Here is a 17,031-nt window from a genome sequence, read left to right on the forward strand (position 1 = left end):
TTCCTTCATTCCACAAATATTTATTGAGCACTTACTATGTGCAAAGCACTCTGTTGGGTGCAGAAGCACAGTGGGGAGAAATGTTCCAAGTCCCTGCTGCTGGGGGTGCTGAAGCTCTGGGGAAGGCTGATTAACCACAAAGAAGAAATTATCAGAGAACGAATGTCCACCTTGAAGAATGAGTAAATCAACTGACCACCCTAAGCGGCATCAGCAGCAGCATGTCCCCACTCTTGCGCCCTATGTGGGTAGGAGCCCATGTGAAGACACCAATAGTAAGTGTCAATCCCTGTTCCTCTCACGGGAGCCAGGAGCACATTCTGTCTCTGAAACACAAATGCAATCCGGGTCTGCGGTCTCCAAATCAGCCCTCGAAACACAGGTCTGGTTAATAATACTCAACAGCGCAGTCTTTTTATTTTATTATTTATTTCTTTTAATACAAAGCTTTGGCATTAGCAATTTTATGAAAAAATAAAATGTACTAAAAATAAATGCTTGTGTGGCATGATTGGTAAATGATGCACAAAAATAGGTTCTTTTTTCCTTCAAGGCAATCAGTCAGAAAGCAGTTTTTTTTTCTTCTTCAAAACCATTCTACCCTATGGAATAAAAGGAAAAAAGAAGTCATAAATTAGTTAAAGAGTAGTCAAATGTTTAAAGTAACAGAGAAGTGACCCTAACTGAAGGGTGGCCTGCGCTGTCCCTAGCCATTTCCCAACCCCTCTGGTAAGGCCAGGAAGCCATTAAGTGTTTTCCCAAAATCAGCAGTTTCAGATCTGCAGGTGACTGACTCATCCACCTTAGAGGTGCTTTAATATGCCCAAAAGAATGAAGGAAAAGGTCAGGCCCATGGCGTGTTGTTTAAATACACAGGGATGATTATCATACAATTTACAGCTTATCCTGGTTTACATACATGTTCTGAATGCTGAGGGTGCTGAAATCTGTAGCTGTTGGCTTTTTAAAAATGCTCCTCTTACCCCTCAAACAAGAATGTCCTTACTTATTCTGAAGTGACAGGGATGTATGGCTGTCTCACAGGAATCCTCCAGACCTTGTGTATGTGTTTCTGTCCTTGTAACAGGTGGAAAAAGAGCCTATGACCTTTTGATGAGCCCCCGCGCTGACCCAGCTCCTGCTGCCCTCTCTGCAGCCCTGTGTTGTGGCACTGCCCTGGCTTTCTGATGCCTTGGATTCCTGCTCATTTCCAGGGTCCCCAAATCAAGCTGTTAGCATTGATCTCTTTCTTTCAGCTGGGCTCCAGATCTCTGCTTCAAACCACACAAGGTTTGGTTATTATACAACTCTCCAGCAACTCTTGATTTCAGCTCCTGCCCGCCACCCTGACTTCCTCCTTCAACTCCCTGTTTTTACCTAATCTATCTTCCTGCCTCCATGCTCTACCACAGCAAGCAGCTTCGCAGCCACTAGGAATATCTCTCTGCTGAAAAGCCTTAGAGCCCATTACCAGCTCTTTACAAGAATAAAGTCCAAATTCTGTCTCCTGCCTACTGCCACCACCACCTACGGTAGACACACCAAACCACACAACTCCCTGATCCTGGTCTGTGAGGTCCTCACTGTGTGCCCTAATTATGCCCAGGCTGGTTCCTAAGTCACTCCTCCATGCAGCCTTTTTAGCTCCCCCAAAGGTAAAGCAGCAGCTCTGCAGGCATGACCCAGAAGTGCCTTTGCATACTCCCTCACTCTCCAGCCACATCAGTACACACATGAGGGCATAGCCCTGAGCTCCAGTGGGGCCAGGCCAGGTCTCTGTTAGTTTCAGCACGGCGAGCCCAGTGCTTGGCACAAGCCCAGGAGCCTACTTGGGAAACGGCATCTCAATGAATGAGGGGGCGTTGTCAACTTTTTTGAAAAACCTCTGGTATAAAGGATATTCACAACTTCACATAAAGCTCTGTACTTTATTATTTCTTGTAGTTCCTATTTAAGGTAACACATTTTCTAGTATTTCCTCAGAAAAACTGAATATTAAAGACTTCCAAGGGGTAATCGAGTTTTTAAATCTACTTTATCTTGTTGCCTCTTAAAGAAATTATAGGCTGGGCACAGTGGCTCACGCCTGTAATCCCAGCACTTTGGGAGGCTGAGGCAGGTGGATCACCTGAGGTCAGGAGTTTGAGACCAGTCTGACCAACATGGCAAAACCCCATGTCCACTAAAAATACAAAAATTAGCCAGGGGCGGTGGCGGGCGCCTGTAGTCCCAGCTACTCGGGAAGCTGAGACAGGAGAATCGCTTGAACCTGGGAGGCAGAGGTTGCAGTGAGCCGAGATTGCACCATTGCACTCCAGCCTGGGTGACAGAGTGAGACTCTGTCTCAAATAAATAAATAAAATAAAGCAAAATAATAACCACTGCCAAAGAGAGCAGAGAAGTCCAATGCAAGTTCCCACTGCCTTTAATACTCATGTTGCCACTGTATTTTTAGGAAACGAAATTTGTCTTCTTCAACCACATTATTTGACACTATCCTCCTCTCTGAAGTAGTCAAATGCAAGCAGTTTAAAGGAAAAGGCTGGAACCAGAGGTGCTGGGTTTGAATTCCAGGGGCCTTCTTCCTATGGCATCCCTCCAGAGTCACTCACTCCCTCAAAGCCCTAACTTATTCTTTTGTGTATATGTATCTCACACTCAGATTGGCTACAAGGAGAATAAATACTAAGAGAAAGAAGAGGATCCACTATCCAGCAATACACCTCAAACAGAGGTTAATTTTAAATCTTTTCAGGAATTGTTACAAGACAGGTTGTGTGAGCAAAAGGTTATCAGGCTGAGAACTAAAAATTCAAAATGTTTCTCAAACTAAAGCACACAACCTATTAATGGTTTTTAAAATCAATTTAGGAGTTAACAACTAATATTAACAACAAGGCAGAGGGTTGACTACATCAGAGAATACTGCATGCAGTCAGGGAAGTGTCTGTGAAATTTGTTTCAGTTACATGTGGGAGTACTAGGTCACAATGCAAAATGTATCTCTTACAGCAGGAGATGGTTTTTAAAAAGTCTGAAAAACGCTGCTTTTGATATTTAAGGTTCTAAAACAGGTAACTGAAAGAGAACCCAACACCTCTCCTCGGCCTCTGATCACTCCTAGGACAATTCAAGAGGGACCCTCAGCACAGGATGAGTCTTAGAGCCTTCTACCTGACGTGAGGTCGGCCTGTGAACAGCTCTATCCTGTAGCTTCCGTCTGAAGATTTAGGTCCTGGTGCAGGCTCGCTAGCTTTCAAAGTGTCCCGTGTTTTGGATGGACAATTTTAACTAATACAAAGTTTTCTTGTTTTCTTTCTTTCTTTCTTTCTCTCTTTTTCTCTCTCTCTCTTTCTCTCTTTTTCTTTTCTTTTTTTTTTTTTGAGAGAGAGTTTCACTCTGGTCACTCAGGCTGGAGTGCAACGGGGCGATCTCGGCTCACTGCAACCTTTGCCTCCCGGGTTCAAGTGATTCTCCTGCCTCAGCCTTAGCTGGGATTACAGGCACCTGCCACCATACCCGGCTAATTTTCATATTTTTAGTAGAGATGGGGTTTCACCATGTTGGCTAGGCTTGTCTCGAACTCCTGGCCTCAGGTGATCTGTCCGCCTCGGCCTCCCAAAGTGCTGGGATTACAGGCATGAGTTACCGTGCCAGGTCACAAAGCTCTTTCGTATATCAAGTGGAAATCTACCTCCCTGTAGATATCTCCAGAGCTCCAGAAATACAGAGTAAGCGTGTCTCTGTATGCACTGGTTAGTCACCATGAGACTCTTTTGAATATTAAACCAGGCAATATGGGTAAAAGAGACCAGTGTAGGACTAAGATCTTGGAAGGCATTCAATAAACAGTAGTTATTCTCATCTTTAAGAGACTTTCAAACACCTGGAAACACCTCTCATCTCACCCGGTCCCCTGTCTTCCAAAACAAGTATCCCCGAGACATCAAATAATTAAATTTGCAGACCCTTTTATATTGGGCTAGTTTCTCAATATTCCTCTTAAAAAGAGTACTGAGCACTCACGCCTGTAATCCCAGCACTTTGGGAGGCCAAGGTAGGCAGATCACAAGGTCAGGAGTTCAAGACCAGCCTGGCCAAGATAGTGAAACCCCATCTCAACTGAAAATACAAAAAAATTAGCCAGGCGTCGTGGTGGGTGCCTATGATCCCAGCTACTCAGAAGGCTGAGGCAGATAATTGCTCGAACCCGGGAGGTGGAGGTTGTGGTGGGCCGAGATGGCACCACTGCACTCTAGCCTGGATAACAGAGCAAGACTCCGTCTCAAAGAAAAAAAAAAAAAAGAGTACTGAACAAAATAATTCAGAAATACTGAGAGTAAAATAGAAACATCAACTCTTTTTATATGAAGGAGTTTATATATATAAATTTCTGATACTACACTAAGAGGAGGAAGCTCACCAGCAGTTTCCCGGTGGACCTGCTACAAGAAGCCAGGGCTTCCTGATCTCAGGTTATGCCACTGGAACATCTGCTCTAGTTATTTCATCACCTTTACCACTTCAGATTCATTTCCTCATGCCAAGACTTTTTTGAATCTTGAATAATGAGCTACCCTTCTCTGCAAATCTTAGAACATGATTTCTATGAATCAGAATCTAGCAACTGGAAAAAGGCTCTAGGGGATACCTAGTCACGCCTCCCATTAAACTTAAAATCTCTGCTATATATTTGTATATGTTTCTCAAATACAAATAATAAAAATATTTATTTTTATTTTGAGGGAAAATTAGAGTGACACAAATATCAGTTAGTAAATGTTGACATTTCACAAGGTTTATATGAATAACCAAGTAGAGCAAAAGACCCCTTTTGGGAATTGAAATTCGATAACCTTGTTTACCTAGGTACTAAGAAACAGAGGTATGAGACGCCAATACATAAATATATTTACCTTACATTTATTTGCTTCTTTGACTACCATCCTGTTTATATTTGCAAAGTTTCAAAATTTACCAGATCTGTTTGCAGTGCTAAAAAAATTTAATGTATAATTAGTTATAGTACTTAAATAAATAGTACTTAATCATAATAGAGGGGCAGTGACTCCAAACCCAAGGGCTTTTTGATGGATTTCTGATTGAAGCCAACAGCACCAAGCCCTTGGTAAATGCACCAAGCATGGTGAGGGAGGGATGGGGGCTTGCATCCCTTGTGGGGATCTTCCTTGTGTAGTCAGCAACCCACCCATGGCAGGGGGCCCTGGACCACCTGGGTCCCACACACTGCCCTTACATCGTGCCTACAGGGTTTCAACAGTGAGTAGACAGGGTCAAGGACTTGCTTGAATAGTAATGCACAAGAACAGTGACTAGTAACACTGCCAAAAAAGTAAACTATTCTAGTAGGTATATGCATAGAGGTGAAGTTCAGTATCAATTTTCAGACAGTCATTAAAATGCCAAGAGATGAAATCTGTTTATATATGACTATTTTACAAATGGATGAGGTTACCCAGAAAATTCAGCCAGGGCAATTAAGGTGAAAAAAAAATCTTATTTTGGTTGTAAGTTTCTTGGTAGATAAAGGCAAAAACAGAAATCAAATAGATGTTGAAAAATTCATTAATAAATAATAATTACAAATTTATTTGCTAAAATAAACTTTTTTCTGGAATAAAATCACTAGGAATTTGTCATTGACATTTTTGAGAAAAAGACATTGGGTAAAAGTACTATTATCTTTCCTATCATCTGCCACAATAAAAACTGCCTTTAAAAAGATTAATTCATGTTTACTGTTAAAAAAAAAAAAAACACAACACACAAAATCACACATTGAAGAAGACATTGCCCCAGATTCTAACGTAAGATAATCACCATTCATATTCTGGTGACCATCCTTGCTTGTATCCACATGTGTGCATACACAACACGCACACACATACACACTCTCTCCATTTTCCTCTCTAAATGGGATCGTGAATATTGTCCTTCAGTGGTTTTGACTGAAGGCACAGAAATAATAACCAAATGAACAACTGTGAAATCAACCCTCTACAACCGCTAATGGGAGAAGGGTTGGACTAAGGCATGGATCTAAGATCCATGACTTAGATTCTGAGTCATGCAGGCATTTAGGCACAGAACTAAAATATTATGGCCCAGATACTATGATTTCTAATAGGTAACATGTCTACTGAGCAACTCTCATTTTAATCTGATAAATGAACTGAACATCAGACGGATTCTGAGTGACAGTCAGGTGACTATTAAACTACCCAATAATTCTCGAAAAGTGCCTAGTGTAATTATTTGCTTGTATTGGTTATCACTCATTTGTGAACTTTTTGAGAAGTAGGCTTATATTACTATCTTGCCTGATGGGTTAGCATGGGAGTAAGCAAAAGAGGTGGTTGTGGGTGAAATAAGTGTTTCCCTCCAAAATAAGGTTTGAATCATAGCTACTCACAGAGTTACTATGGTTCTGTATCCTATTTCATGGAAGAAATTAAATTCAATTCCCAGACAATAAAGGCAGATGGCCATCTTCCTAACAGAACTTCAATAGCACTGCGGTGGCATTGGCTTGGCTAACATTTATTGAGCACTTCTTATGTACCAGGCACTGTGCTAAGCATTTTATATGCTGATTCTCATAACAACCCTGCCACATGGTCCTAGCGTTATCTGTTTATGAATGACTACAAGGAGCTTCAAATAAATAAAACTGCCCAGGTCTTACAACCGAAAAATGGAGAAGCTGAGAGTCAAATCCAGGTGTGTGTGACCCTAGAGTCAAGGAATTAGGTATGCCGTGCTGAAGGAAACTGCATGGGTGGCCAACAGCAGCAGCCAGTGGTTCACCTGCTGGATCAGTGCAGTGCTCCTCTGAAGGCTGGGGAGTGCCACCCGACCCTGACGTCTGTGAACCCCAACACGTACGGGCTCACGGATGCCAGCGGGCACTTCCTGCAGGTATCTAGCCCACAGATCAGGTTTAGATCTAGGAACACATGTCACTGCAAGTGGAGGCCACTTGCCCATTGTTTCTATAGCCAGACAATGGGCAGTCAATTAAATCAACTGCATGAAGTAGTTTGGTTATTACTCATCAATTAAAGTATCAGGACATAATTGAGTAGGGCGATGGTGTGAATTCCACCCACACCAACTGAGGTTCAAATGTGGGCAGTGCCCCAGGGTTGCTTTCATCTCTAATTAGTTTTCATGAATACTGGTAAAAGAAAGGACTGAACGATATCCTCAGTAAATGTCCAAAATTTAGAACAAAACGAAACAAAGCAAAAATAAAAAACCCTTTCTATATCTTATCGCTACGGAAAACTACTCTTGGAACAGCACTGCATCAAAATGGACCATAACAGTCATCTAGCCCAATCTTCCGTCCTCTGAAAACACCTCACTACAGCACCCCTGACAAGCCTGCATTCCCAGTCCTGGGCATGCCCTACAGCAAACCACCCTGCCACTAAGCAACCTCACTGACAGATGTCCTTCCTTTTACCGAGGTGAAGCCTGCAGTCATGGAGCCTGCTCTTTGGTCGTCATTTTGCCCGTGGAGATAGCGCTTAGACTTATTTTCTCTTCCTCCTCACAGCTGTCCTAATATCTGGAAACAGCGGGTCTTTTAAATTGCTTCTTTCCTGCAGGCCAAGTACCCGAGGCACTGGTCCTGACTACAGGCATGGGTGCCGGGGCTTCCCCAGAAGCTAGACATGCAAGGCTCCAGGTAAGTGTGATGAACACAAAGTGGGGCTCTTCCCGTCAGCGATGAGGACACTGGCAGCCTTTTACACTCTATACTGTTCCTTTGCCATTTGCATTACACTGCTAATTCATTCTAAGCCTGTGGCTAATGAAAACCTCTGGATCTTTTCTCAAATGAGCTGTTCTTGTTGAATAAGGTGAATTCCCAATCTGTGTTACTGACTAAAAATATATGTTCATGAAATAAAGTATTTTGCTAGATATGATCCCACCAGGATCAGTATGAAACTGGTGGAAAGCCAATTCTCACCACCTTTGTGAAAATTGCTCCATGTGTTTTCCTGGGATCATCTGGCACATGCAATCCAAAAAACAATTTGTTACTTACTCATTAGCATTCAAGCTAGCTGTGGCTCTGATGATCATGTAGCAGAGTGTGAGGGCACTGAGGAGGCCAAAACTGGCAATAATAAACCATTCTTCTGTTGACAAAGGAAAGGGAGGAAATCACTCTGGGGAGAAGGTTTAAGTCAAATCGATGCCAACATTTCCCTCAAATGCAACGAAGCAGACGTCAACGGAGGTGTAAGCCAAGATTGGCCCAAGGAAGTGAAGCAGGAGGTTTGCCAGAGAGCTACTAACTGGAGAAGGTTAGTGGAGTACTGGTGAAAGCTGCAAGGGAGAAAGGAAAGCATGGCCCAACCATTTCTTCCATTTAGGTCCTGAGGTCTGTGAGCAGTGTAGCCACCAAAAAGTGTGTGGTGAAAATATGTATATAAAATTGCACATGGACATAGACTTTTTTCATTGTTAATGTAAATGGCAGTAAAGCAGACTAAGCATATTTATAGCCTTCTTTCCTTCTTCATTCTGTCATTTCTGCATGGCTTTCATTCTTAGTCAAAGGCTGAGGAGCATGGAGCAGCGGTTCTCCAGGTCCTGTGGGTGCTCCCAGCAGTCTGCGAGCTGGCCTCCCATGGCATCCATGGCTACATTCTTCTCTCTTACGCATGGGCTTACTTGGGATATTTACGTAAAAAGGACATCTCACTGGTGTCTCAAGAAACCAGAAACTACTCTTCCCGACCCCACTGCCGAGGAGCAGCACTGGCTGTCCAGGCTGTGACACGCAGAAGTAGGAAGGGCGGGGGACTGACCGGGTACTTGGCTGCCAAAGAGCTGGAAACCTTTGGTGCTTACAACTCTAAGGATTTTCACCTAGCCTGTCTCTCTCTCTCCATCTAGATATTTTCCCTTACCTTTTCAGAGCCGATGTTATCAAGGTAACATTTTAAAAACAGTATTTATTGAGAACCTCAAAAACAACCTAAGAACCAATCTGACTTGCTAAAAAGTCTTAACTCTAAAATATTTCTTAGAGTATGCACTGACTAGGGCTTTTTTAACAAAATGTTATACAATAAAATTACCTATATATCTGCAAGAAGGAAAAGAGAACTATTTACACGTGGACTGCCAAATATTTTATGCACAAGCTGTATACAACATGTGTGTCTCTCAATCTGGGTTCCACAAATCCTAACCCCGCATGCAAAACTGTGTGTGCATAGGCCTTTTTCTAGAAAAACATACTTTTGTTAGATTTTAAAGGTGGTGACTTTTGGAAGGTCACGAAGCCTGCTCTGGAGGACTTCTGGGTCCGGAGTGTGCTCTATGAGCATTTCTCTGCCCAGCTTAGCTTATGTTATGAAAACGCTTAGTAAATCCCTACTGTTTAGACATCAGTACAGCCACTGCCTCTCAAACTACAAACTTCCTCATCAGTAGATTGAAGCTTTTTATTTAATCGCATGAACGTTCAAGACCACATATAAAACCCACCATTTTAACCTATAATGTTTTAAGTTAGGGAAAATGTATATGGCATTTTAAAAAATCAAGAGCTGAATGCCATCACCATCAAGGAACTTAAGACAGTATCCTCTTTTTTCTTCTTGGAGACTTTTACATATGTAGACTACCTTGTAGAACTTCGTCACATCTATGTTTCCAAATTCTGAGTACACCATCCCATGTTTGCACGTCTTTGTGTGTGTGTGTGATTTCAATTTTAAAAACTAGTAACAAAAGGAAGTAGACACCATCATAAAACACCCCATATGCTGGTGGCATTTCCACAGTGCCCCCCTGCAGCGGGCCTGGCTACCTCTGCCCCCAGTGCCTACTTAGCACAGTGCCTTGCACACAGTGGGTGCCAGTTGGATGCACTGTGGTTGCTATGGTGCTATAGAGCTTCAGAGGGAAAGCAGAGGTAGCTGTGGTTTAGTTCAATCACATGAATTTTATTTACTAACATCATGTGTAAATTCTGCTAACGGTGATTAATTTGGTACATGAAGTAATCTTTTTTATCATCAAAGCAAAAGGTTTTGAAAGGACATTTCTATATAAAATATAATGGGATCAGTATTTAATGTAGTAAGTAGTAGGTGCTCAATAAATGTTTGATCAATGAAGGACTCGAAAAACTCACTAATAAACCAACAACCTTTGTGTTCTTTATTACTACTCAATCAAGTTTTAAAACTGTAGACCACAAAACCTAAACACCGAAGAAAGAAAACCATGAAATGCTATCAAAATGAATCACTGAGAGATGGTGCGAAATGAGCCAAACTACGCTCAAAGCATAGTTTTCCCTGCTGCATAACTGAATGAGGGCTCTCTGAGTTAGACAGATGACAGAATAAAACCTGGGGAACCATTTTCTAACAACAATGTCTGGTTGGTTAAAAACATGAATACTTGGATTGAACAGACCACACAAGTCTTAATATGTAAAGGAGAAAACATTCTGTAACAGTGTCATCCATTTCACTGACTCCCAGAGTGGAGTGGGGTCTCATGAGCCTCAGGGTCTGACGCTCTAGGCAAGCAGCAGCAGGTACTGGAAAAGGCGACAGCAGAGCGGCAACAAGGAAGATGGGTGAAAGGTTGTTAGATGAAAACAACATGTAAAGAATGGAAGTGAAGAGAAAAGCTGGCTTGTTGAGGGGTGAATGTCTGTGAGGCCCACACACACGCTATCAGCTCACTCACACCATCCTTAGGCACTGCCATCAAAATACTCGGCATTTCTTTCCTGCTTGTCGAAAGTGCAATGTGAAGATGTTCATAACTTGTTCACGGTATTTTTTTTCAGGCAGATTGTCCTTTGGCTTTTCTCCTACCTCATGTACAATTATACCAAAGAGTTAAGTGCCAAGAGACCAAACTTCCATAAAAAATTTAAAATAAAGTGCGCAACAGGCTATCTTCCAAGAACTGTGAATTTTTAGGTTTAAATTATAGATGAGTTTCCCACTAAGTAGCCTGTAGCCCTGGAGGTGGAGAACACCAGCGCTCACAGCACACGACACACCAGCAATGCTGCTGGGGGCCTGTGTCACCTTCCAACATCTCCCTTTACACGCCTGTTTGTAATGCAATGATTTCAAAACAAGGTTTATAATACAGCGACTAAGACAGACCTCAACAGCTACTCATCAAATGCAGCTATTCCTATTAATTATACACAAACACAACAGCTACTTATCATAAATAAAGTTGCATTCTTCCAAATACCTGTTTTAACAGAAACACACATCCCTTTCTTAGTTACAGTCTGTGTTGCAGGCTGAGGCGAGTGCCTTGACTTTCCTGATGGTCCCGAATGCCCATATAGGCAGTCACATGCCCCGTGCCTGAGCGGAGGCCCCCACTTACTTGTTACTGCAATGTTGATTTCTCCTGTTCTCGGAGTGAGCTCCCCATCCTGAGGAAGAGGCGAGATCCCCGAAGTTCGAAGTGGCTCAAGGCCGAGGGAGTTGTCGCCGGCAAGGTCGCCAAGGGCTGATCTTCGGTTTACAGCTTGGGTTCTGGTGAGCCTTTCCATATCGAATGCTACGTTATCAGTACATGGCAAATTCGGCTGCAAAATATTTCTAGGTTAAAAATAATTGTAAGGAAAACAAATCCTTTCATAAGATTCTGAAGTTTGACACCCTGTTGCAAAGACCTTACTAAGTTATTTCCCTGTGATATCCTCTCATTTATCTGCCCACCTACCTACTCCTTCTCCTCTCACCCTAAGAGTTTTTCTTCAAAAGGCACAGAGATCTCTTCTCAGAAATGGTACAAAGGAAAACCAAACTTCACTGCAGATCAGAGAAAACTGGTCACAGGCACAGGGAGTCGTAATCATTAACATACAGATACCAAACATCCAATTTAAAACAGTAAACTATTACTTTACTTCATGGTAAATGTCCATGTTGAAAAATCCCAGGTAATAGAAAACACCTCTTTCATCCTACTAACTTCTCCGAAAGCCCCATTTCTCTGGTAGTCAGTTTTTAAGTATTGTCTGCCTTTAAACACAAGTAAAGCATAAAACCGAGAGTAGGTCAAAGTTGAAAAGACTTTTGAACTATAAGAAAATTATCTGTTTCAAAACCTAAGCACCTAATCCTGAGGGAGAGGTATAGAGCTGCTTAGGGCCACAGTCTACCAATTAAAAAGTGAGCACCAAAAGTCTTTGGTTGTAACAATGTGCATGTTCGGTTTACCTAACAACCTTTGGTTCTCTCAGCATGCAGCAGCAGGCCGCACATGAGAAGCAGAGCTGGGAGGGGTGGCTGTGAGAAGTTTATATGTTTCTAGAGAGAAGTTTCAGCCAACCAAACCTGGAACCAATGGCTTTCTGGGCAAAAGAACCATTTCAGGTCATCTCAAAGCCTTATTTTAAAAAAAGCAAAACACAGTGTACTAAGTGATGCTTAGACTCACAACCAGTTAGAAGAGGTTTTTTTATGTTCATTACATGTAAGGATCCATGATAACCTGCAATACATTTTAGGAGGATTTTTGTTATAAACAGAGGAGAAAAGTATTAGCACTTAATATACTTAACAAACAGGCTGGGCATGGTGGCTCACGCCTGTAATCCCAGCACACTGGGAGGCTGAGGCGGGCAGATCACGAGGTCAGGAGATCGAGACCATCCTGGCTAACACGGTGAAACCCCGTCTCTACTAAAAACACAAAAAATTAGCCAGGCGTGGTGGCGGGCGCCCGTAGTCCCAGCTACTCGGGAGGATGAGGCAGGAGAATCACGCCACTGCACTCCAGCCTGGGCAACACAGTAAGACAGCCCCAACAAGAAGGGATTATCCAGTCCATGGTGTCAGTAACACCCGATACTTTGAGTAATCCCATGTTAAATGGCATCACCACTGACATGATCTCTGGAGACAAAGGACAAATGGGGCATTACTGCCCGCCTAACTGTATACACTGAAACTGTGTTTGACAGTATATTTAAAATAAGATGCCTTCGATCTTCTTTGGGTTGCAAGCTAAAATGAGTTCATCTGTTGGATCAAACTAAACTTTTTGTTCCATAAGGAGATTATTCTTTCATTCTTTGAGACCAGAAACTATGTTATTTTCTGATAAAAAGCATAACCCTGGATATACATGCTTCTCTTAAGCAAGGACTAACCAAGGTCCTTGGTTACTCAAGTCAGTGTTGACCTGGCACCTGCCACAGCTGGACTCTGGCACACCTGGCGATGGCCCCTGCCAGGCTATGGTTGTCAACAGTTCTCCTTGGGCTTCAGGCACTGTCTGCCTTCTCTGCTTGCAACTTACCAACCCCCAAGAGATCAAAGTCAAACTTCAGGCTAAAGAACACAGTTTTATATTATGCCAAGCACAGAGGAGATTACGACTGGAACAGAGTCAACAGCATACAGCCTATCTTTTAAAAAAAGATGTCGGAATGAAGAAAAATCATGTCCTTCTCTCTTTCTTCATCTCATACTCCTCACCCAACAGAAGCACACTTTTAAAAGTGGACCATGCCAGGTGTGGTGACTCATGCCTATTATCTCAGCACTTTGGGAGGCTGAGGCAGGAGGATCACTTGAGGCCAGGAGTTTGAGACCAGCCTGAACATCTTGTCTCTTCAAAACATAAAAAAGTGGCCAGGCACGGTGGCTCATGCCTGTAATCCCAGCACTTTGGGAGGCTGAGGCAGATGCATCACCTGAGGTCAGGGAGACCAGCCTGGACAACATGGTGAAACCCTGTCTCTACTAAAAATACAAGAAATTAGCCGGGGGTGGTGACAGGCACCTGCAATCTCAGCTACTCAGAAGGCTGAGGCAGGAGGATCGCTTGAACCTGGGAGGCAGAGGCTGCAGTGGGCCAAGATCATGCCATTGTACTCCAGCCTGGGCAACAAGAGCGGAACTCTCTCTCAAAAAAACAACAAAAACAAGTTAGCCAGGCATGGTGGTGTGTGCCTGTAGTCCTAGCTACTCAGAAGGCTGAGGTGGGAGGACTGCTTGAGCCCAGGAGTTCGAGGTTATAGTAAGCTATGATTGCACCACTACACTGCAGTTGGGCCACAGAGTGAAACCTTATCTCTTAAATTTAATAAAAGAAAAAAAAAAGGACTAGTACAGTTATTTACCTTCTCTTCCAGGAGTTCTCTGAGATGGGTTAGACTTCTCAGTAGTCTGGAAAAAAGGTCCTGTTGGGCTTACATGGTTACATGGCAAATATAGCCAGTGTTTTCTTGTGTGTCTTAGTCATACCTCCTATTATGCCAATTGTGTTATACTGTATTACACATACATATAATAATACATAAAAGTGATAACAAATAAAATAGGAAACATACCACAATTCCCAGGGCCTTCAATATATTAAGTTTGCACATAGGACAGGTACAATGTTCACTAAGCCAGGGATCCACGCAGGATTTGTGGAAAACATGCCTATAAAATAACGGAGAGTTATGTCACAAATTACATACTGAGAAATTTATTAGGCCAAAATGGAAACAAAGGGAATTTTTAGTCTGTTTTCCCCCCTTTCAGAACATATTTTAAGCCCCAAGAGACAAATATTGGGAATTTATTAAAATATAACTTGCAGAAAATCTCCTGACCCCAACCTCATATGTACAACAGCGTGGAAGAATGGGTAAGTAGGATTTGGTTGTTTGGACCTTTTATTTTACCAAATTCCAAAAAGGACTAATGGAAACTTAGAAAATTTATTAAGAATGAAAACAATCACACTTTACAAACCAGTTATGCTTTCTACAATAGCTAACATAGAAAAATGGAATTTCAAAAAGATATTAAATCATGGTTAAATGAAAAGAGTTCTCTGTATAGTTATTAGTTTTATGGAACCCTGTTTGAATGTCATTTTTAAAAACTTCCGAGCAATTTGTGTTGAATGTTTATAAAAGCTACAGGGAAGTTGAAACTATTTTAAGGGGTAAACTGTGCCTAGATTCAAGTAACACTTAGCAATTTTCAGCTGAAATGTTAAAGGGGGAGGATGGGTGATTTTCTCTCTTATTGAAGAAAGTAGAAAGCCACAGCCTTGTGACTGGAAATAAGTCAGTCAGAGGGTTTTGCATTCTTAAAAAAAGGAACTTGTGCCCTCTGGAAGGGAAGAAAGACTGCAGGAGCTGCAGAAATTACTTCTCAAGCTCTAGCACCTGGCCCAGCAGCTTTCTGAAGCTCTAGAGTCCTGGCCAAACAGGGAGAAGGTGGGTGCCAGGACAGACATTCAGGGCAGCTTTGGAAGAAACACTAATCTGAGTTTGGGATAAGATAAGAGAAATTTTTGAGTAAGATACCAAAGTGAACCATGGTATACCTTTACAACTTTGATTGTCAATTTCCAAGTTAATATTATTTATAGCTGTTTTAAAATGCAGTTTTGATTTATAAAAAAAGAGGTCTAGAAAACTCAGTTTCTGTTGGGATCTGGAACAGACGTTCATGCTTACAACTTACAACTTCGGCCTGAACAATATACACACATGTCTGCCTACCACTGTTTGATGGCCTTACGCTCATTTCTTTGGGGACAAGAGTAAAGATCTTGAAGAATGGATTTGTCAGTCTAGTCTTAAATTCGCAGACAATGAAATAACTGGAACCATCACCCCGAAGGCATTTATTTAAACCTTAAAGCTTTTACTTAAGGGCTGGAAACCCGCCAATCCATAGGTAAGCCCCAAATACATTCAGTACGCCTAAGGCATTATGTCTTATTCCTCGTAGCCTGTGTGTGTGGCGTGGTTCCTTACTACAGGGTGTCCCCAGGGCCAGCCTAGACTTTCCAGCAGGGGTCAACTGCACTAATGCTGGCTGCTGACCAGCAAAGACCACAACAGGCTTCTTAACCCTTTTGGTGAATACAAACTCCCTTAGATCTGATATAAATTACAGAACCTCCTTCTAGGAAGTCACAGGGACGCAAATGCCTGGTACCTTGCATACATGTTCAGGAGGGGTACGGACCTGTGCACTGGGTTAGCACTAGGGTGGGGTGGCCGGGGAGGTGCTGCAGGTCAGGCCTACACAGGGCAGATGATGGGACTTTGCCGACTGACAGGTAACAGAAGAGATATGGTGCTGTGACCTCTGATCAGGGCTCTGGTGCAGGAATGTGAGGTATCCCGCTGGGGGTCGGGGGAGGCCTAGGTGCTGTGTTCTGATCAGAGCTCTGGTAGAGAAGTGAGAGGTATCCAGATGCAGTTGGGGGGTGGCTGGGCTTGCTGAACTGTTGGTGGAGACCTGGTAAAGCCGCAGCAGCCACCTGAGGGGATAGAGGTGTGGTCCTGGTGCTCCCTACTGGGGCCAGTTTTTGCTTTTCCCTTTTCTGATTGTCCTGTCTTTCCTTATTCAGAAAGAAGCAAATGGTATAATCCTTGTATTTTCTTTTTAAAGCTGCATGAGTTCAGTGTTCTCTGCCTGTTTCTTTAACCTGAAATTAGTTATAAATATGTTTGGGTTCTTCAGTAACTGTTTCCTTCCAAGATTACTGATATAAAAGACGTGTCCGCCCCTCTGTTTTACTAAACAATTAAAAATTTCTCCTCTAGGCTGTAAGGTACTATGAAGAAAAACAAAAAAGACCAACTGGTTCTCTGGCGACAAATTTAGAAAATCCTCCTTCCTTAGCTAACTGAAAATCTGAAATATTTCTGGTCTTTGGGCTCTCCATCCACCCCATCCCTCTCTTAACCCTGACCCCTACCTCAGAGCACTAAACAACCTTCCTTCCTAATTATCTTTCCAAATTCCCCACCAGTCCAGCTTCCGTGCAACTCACCCAGAGATCCTCAGTCTCAAATTCCCACGGCACATCCCTCACTTTCACTAACAAATCTGGGTGGCTGTTCTCTTCACCCATGGCCCTCCTCTCCTTCCTGTCTCTTCTGTGATCTCCACAGGTAGCTGCCCTGAATGCGGTACTTTGTCCCCCATCACCCATTGTCTAACACTCCTGCTGGTCTCTTCATTG

At 42.7% G+C, this 17,031-nt stretch overlaps 1 protein-coding gene across 2 annotated transcripts in view; it reads right to left on the bottom strand.

Annotated features, from left to right (window-relative positions):
- Positions 1–410: 410 nt before the first annotated feature.
- The window catches only part of RNF130 (ring finger protein 130), a 109,932-nt gene continuing 93,311 nt past the window's right edge, over positions 411–17,031 (bottom strand). Inside the window, exons 6-9 of one of the 2 annotated variants that reach the window (XM_010380962.2) lie at positions 14,381–14,477; positions 11,419–11,623; positions 8,081–8,174; positions 411–602 (exon numbers count right to left, since the gene is read on the bottom strand). In XM_010380962.2, coding sequence (XP_010379264.2) covers positions 587–602; positions 8,081–8,174; positions 11,419–11,623; positions 14,381–14,477 — 412 coding nt within the window. In that variant the 3' untranslated portion in view covers positions 411–586. Of the gene's footprint in view, positions 603–4,929; positions 4,996–8,080; positions 8,175–11,418; positions 11,624–14,380; positions 14,478–17,031 lie in introns of those variants that run through there. The other variant, XM_030926863.1, reaches the window with a different exon arrangement.

Source organism: Rhinopithecus roxellana, chromosome 3, assembly GCF_007565055.1.
Source record: "Rhinopithecus roxellana isolate Shanxi Qingling chromosome 3, ASM756505v1, whole genome shotgun sequence".
Lineage (NCBI taxonomy): Eukaryota > Metazoa > Chordata > Mammalia > Primates > Cercopithecidae > Rhinopithecus > Rhinopithecus roxellana.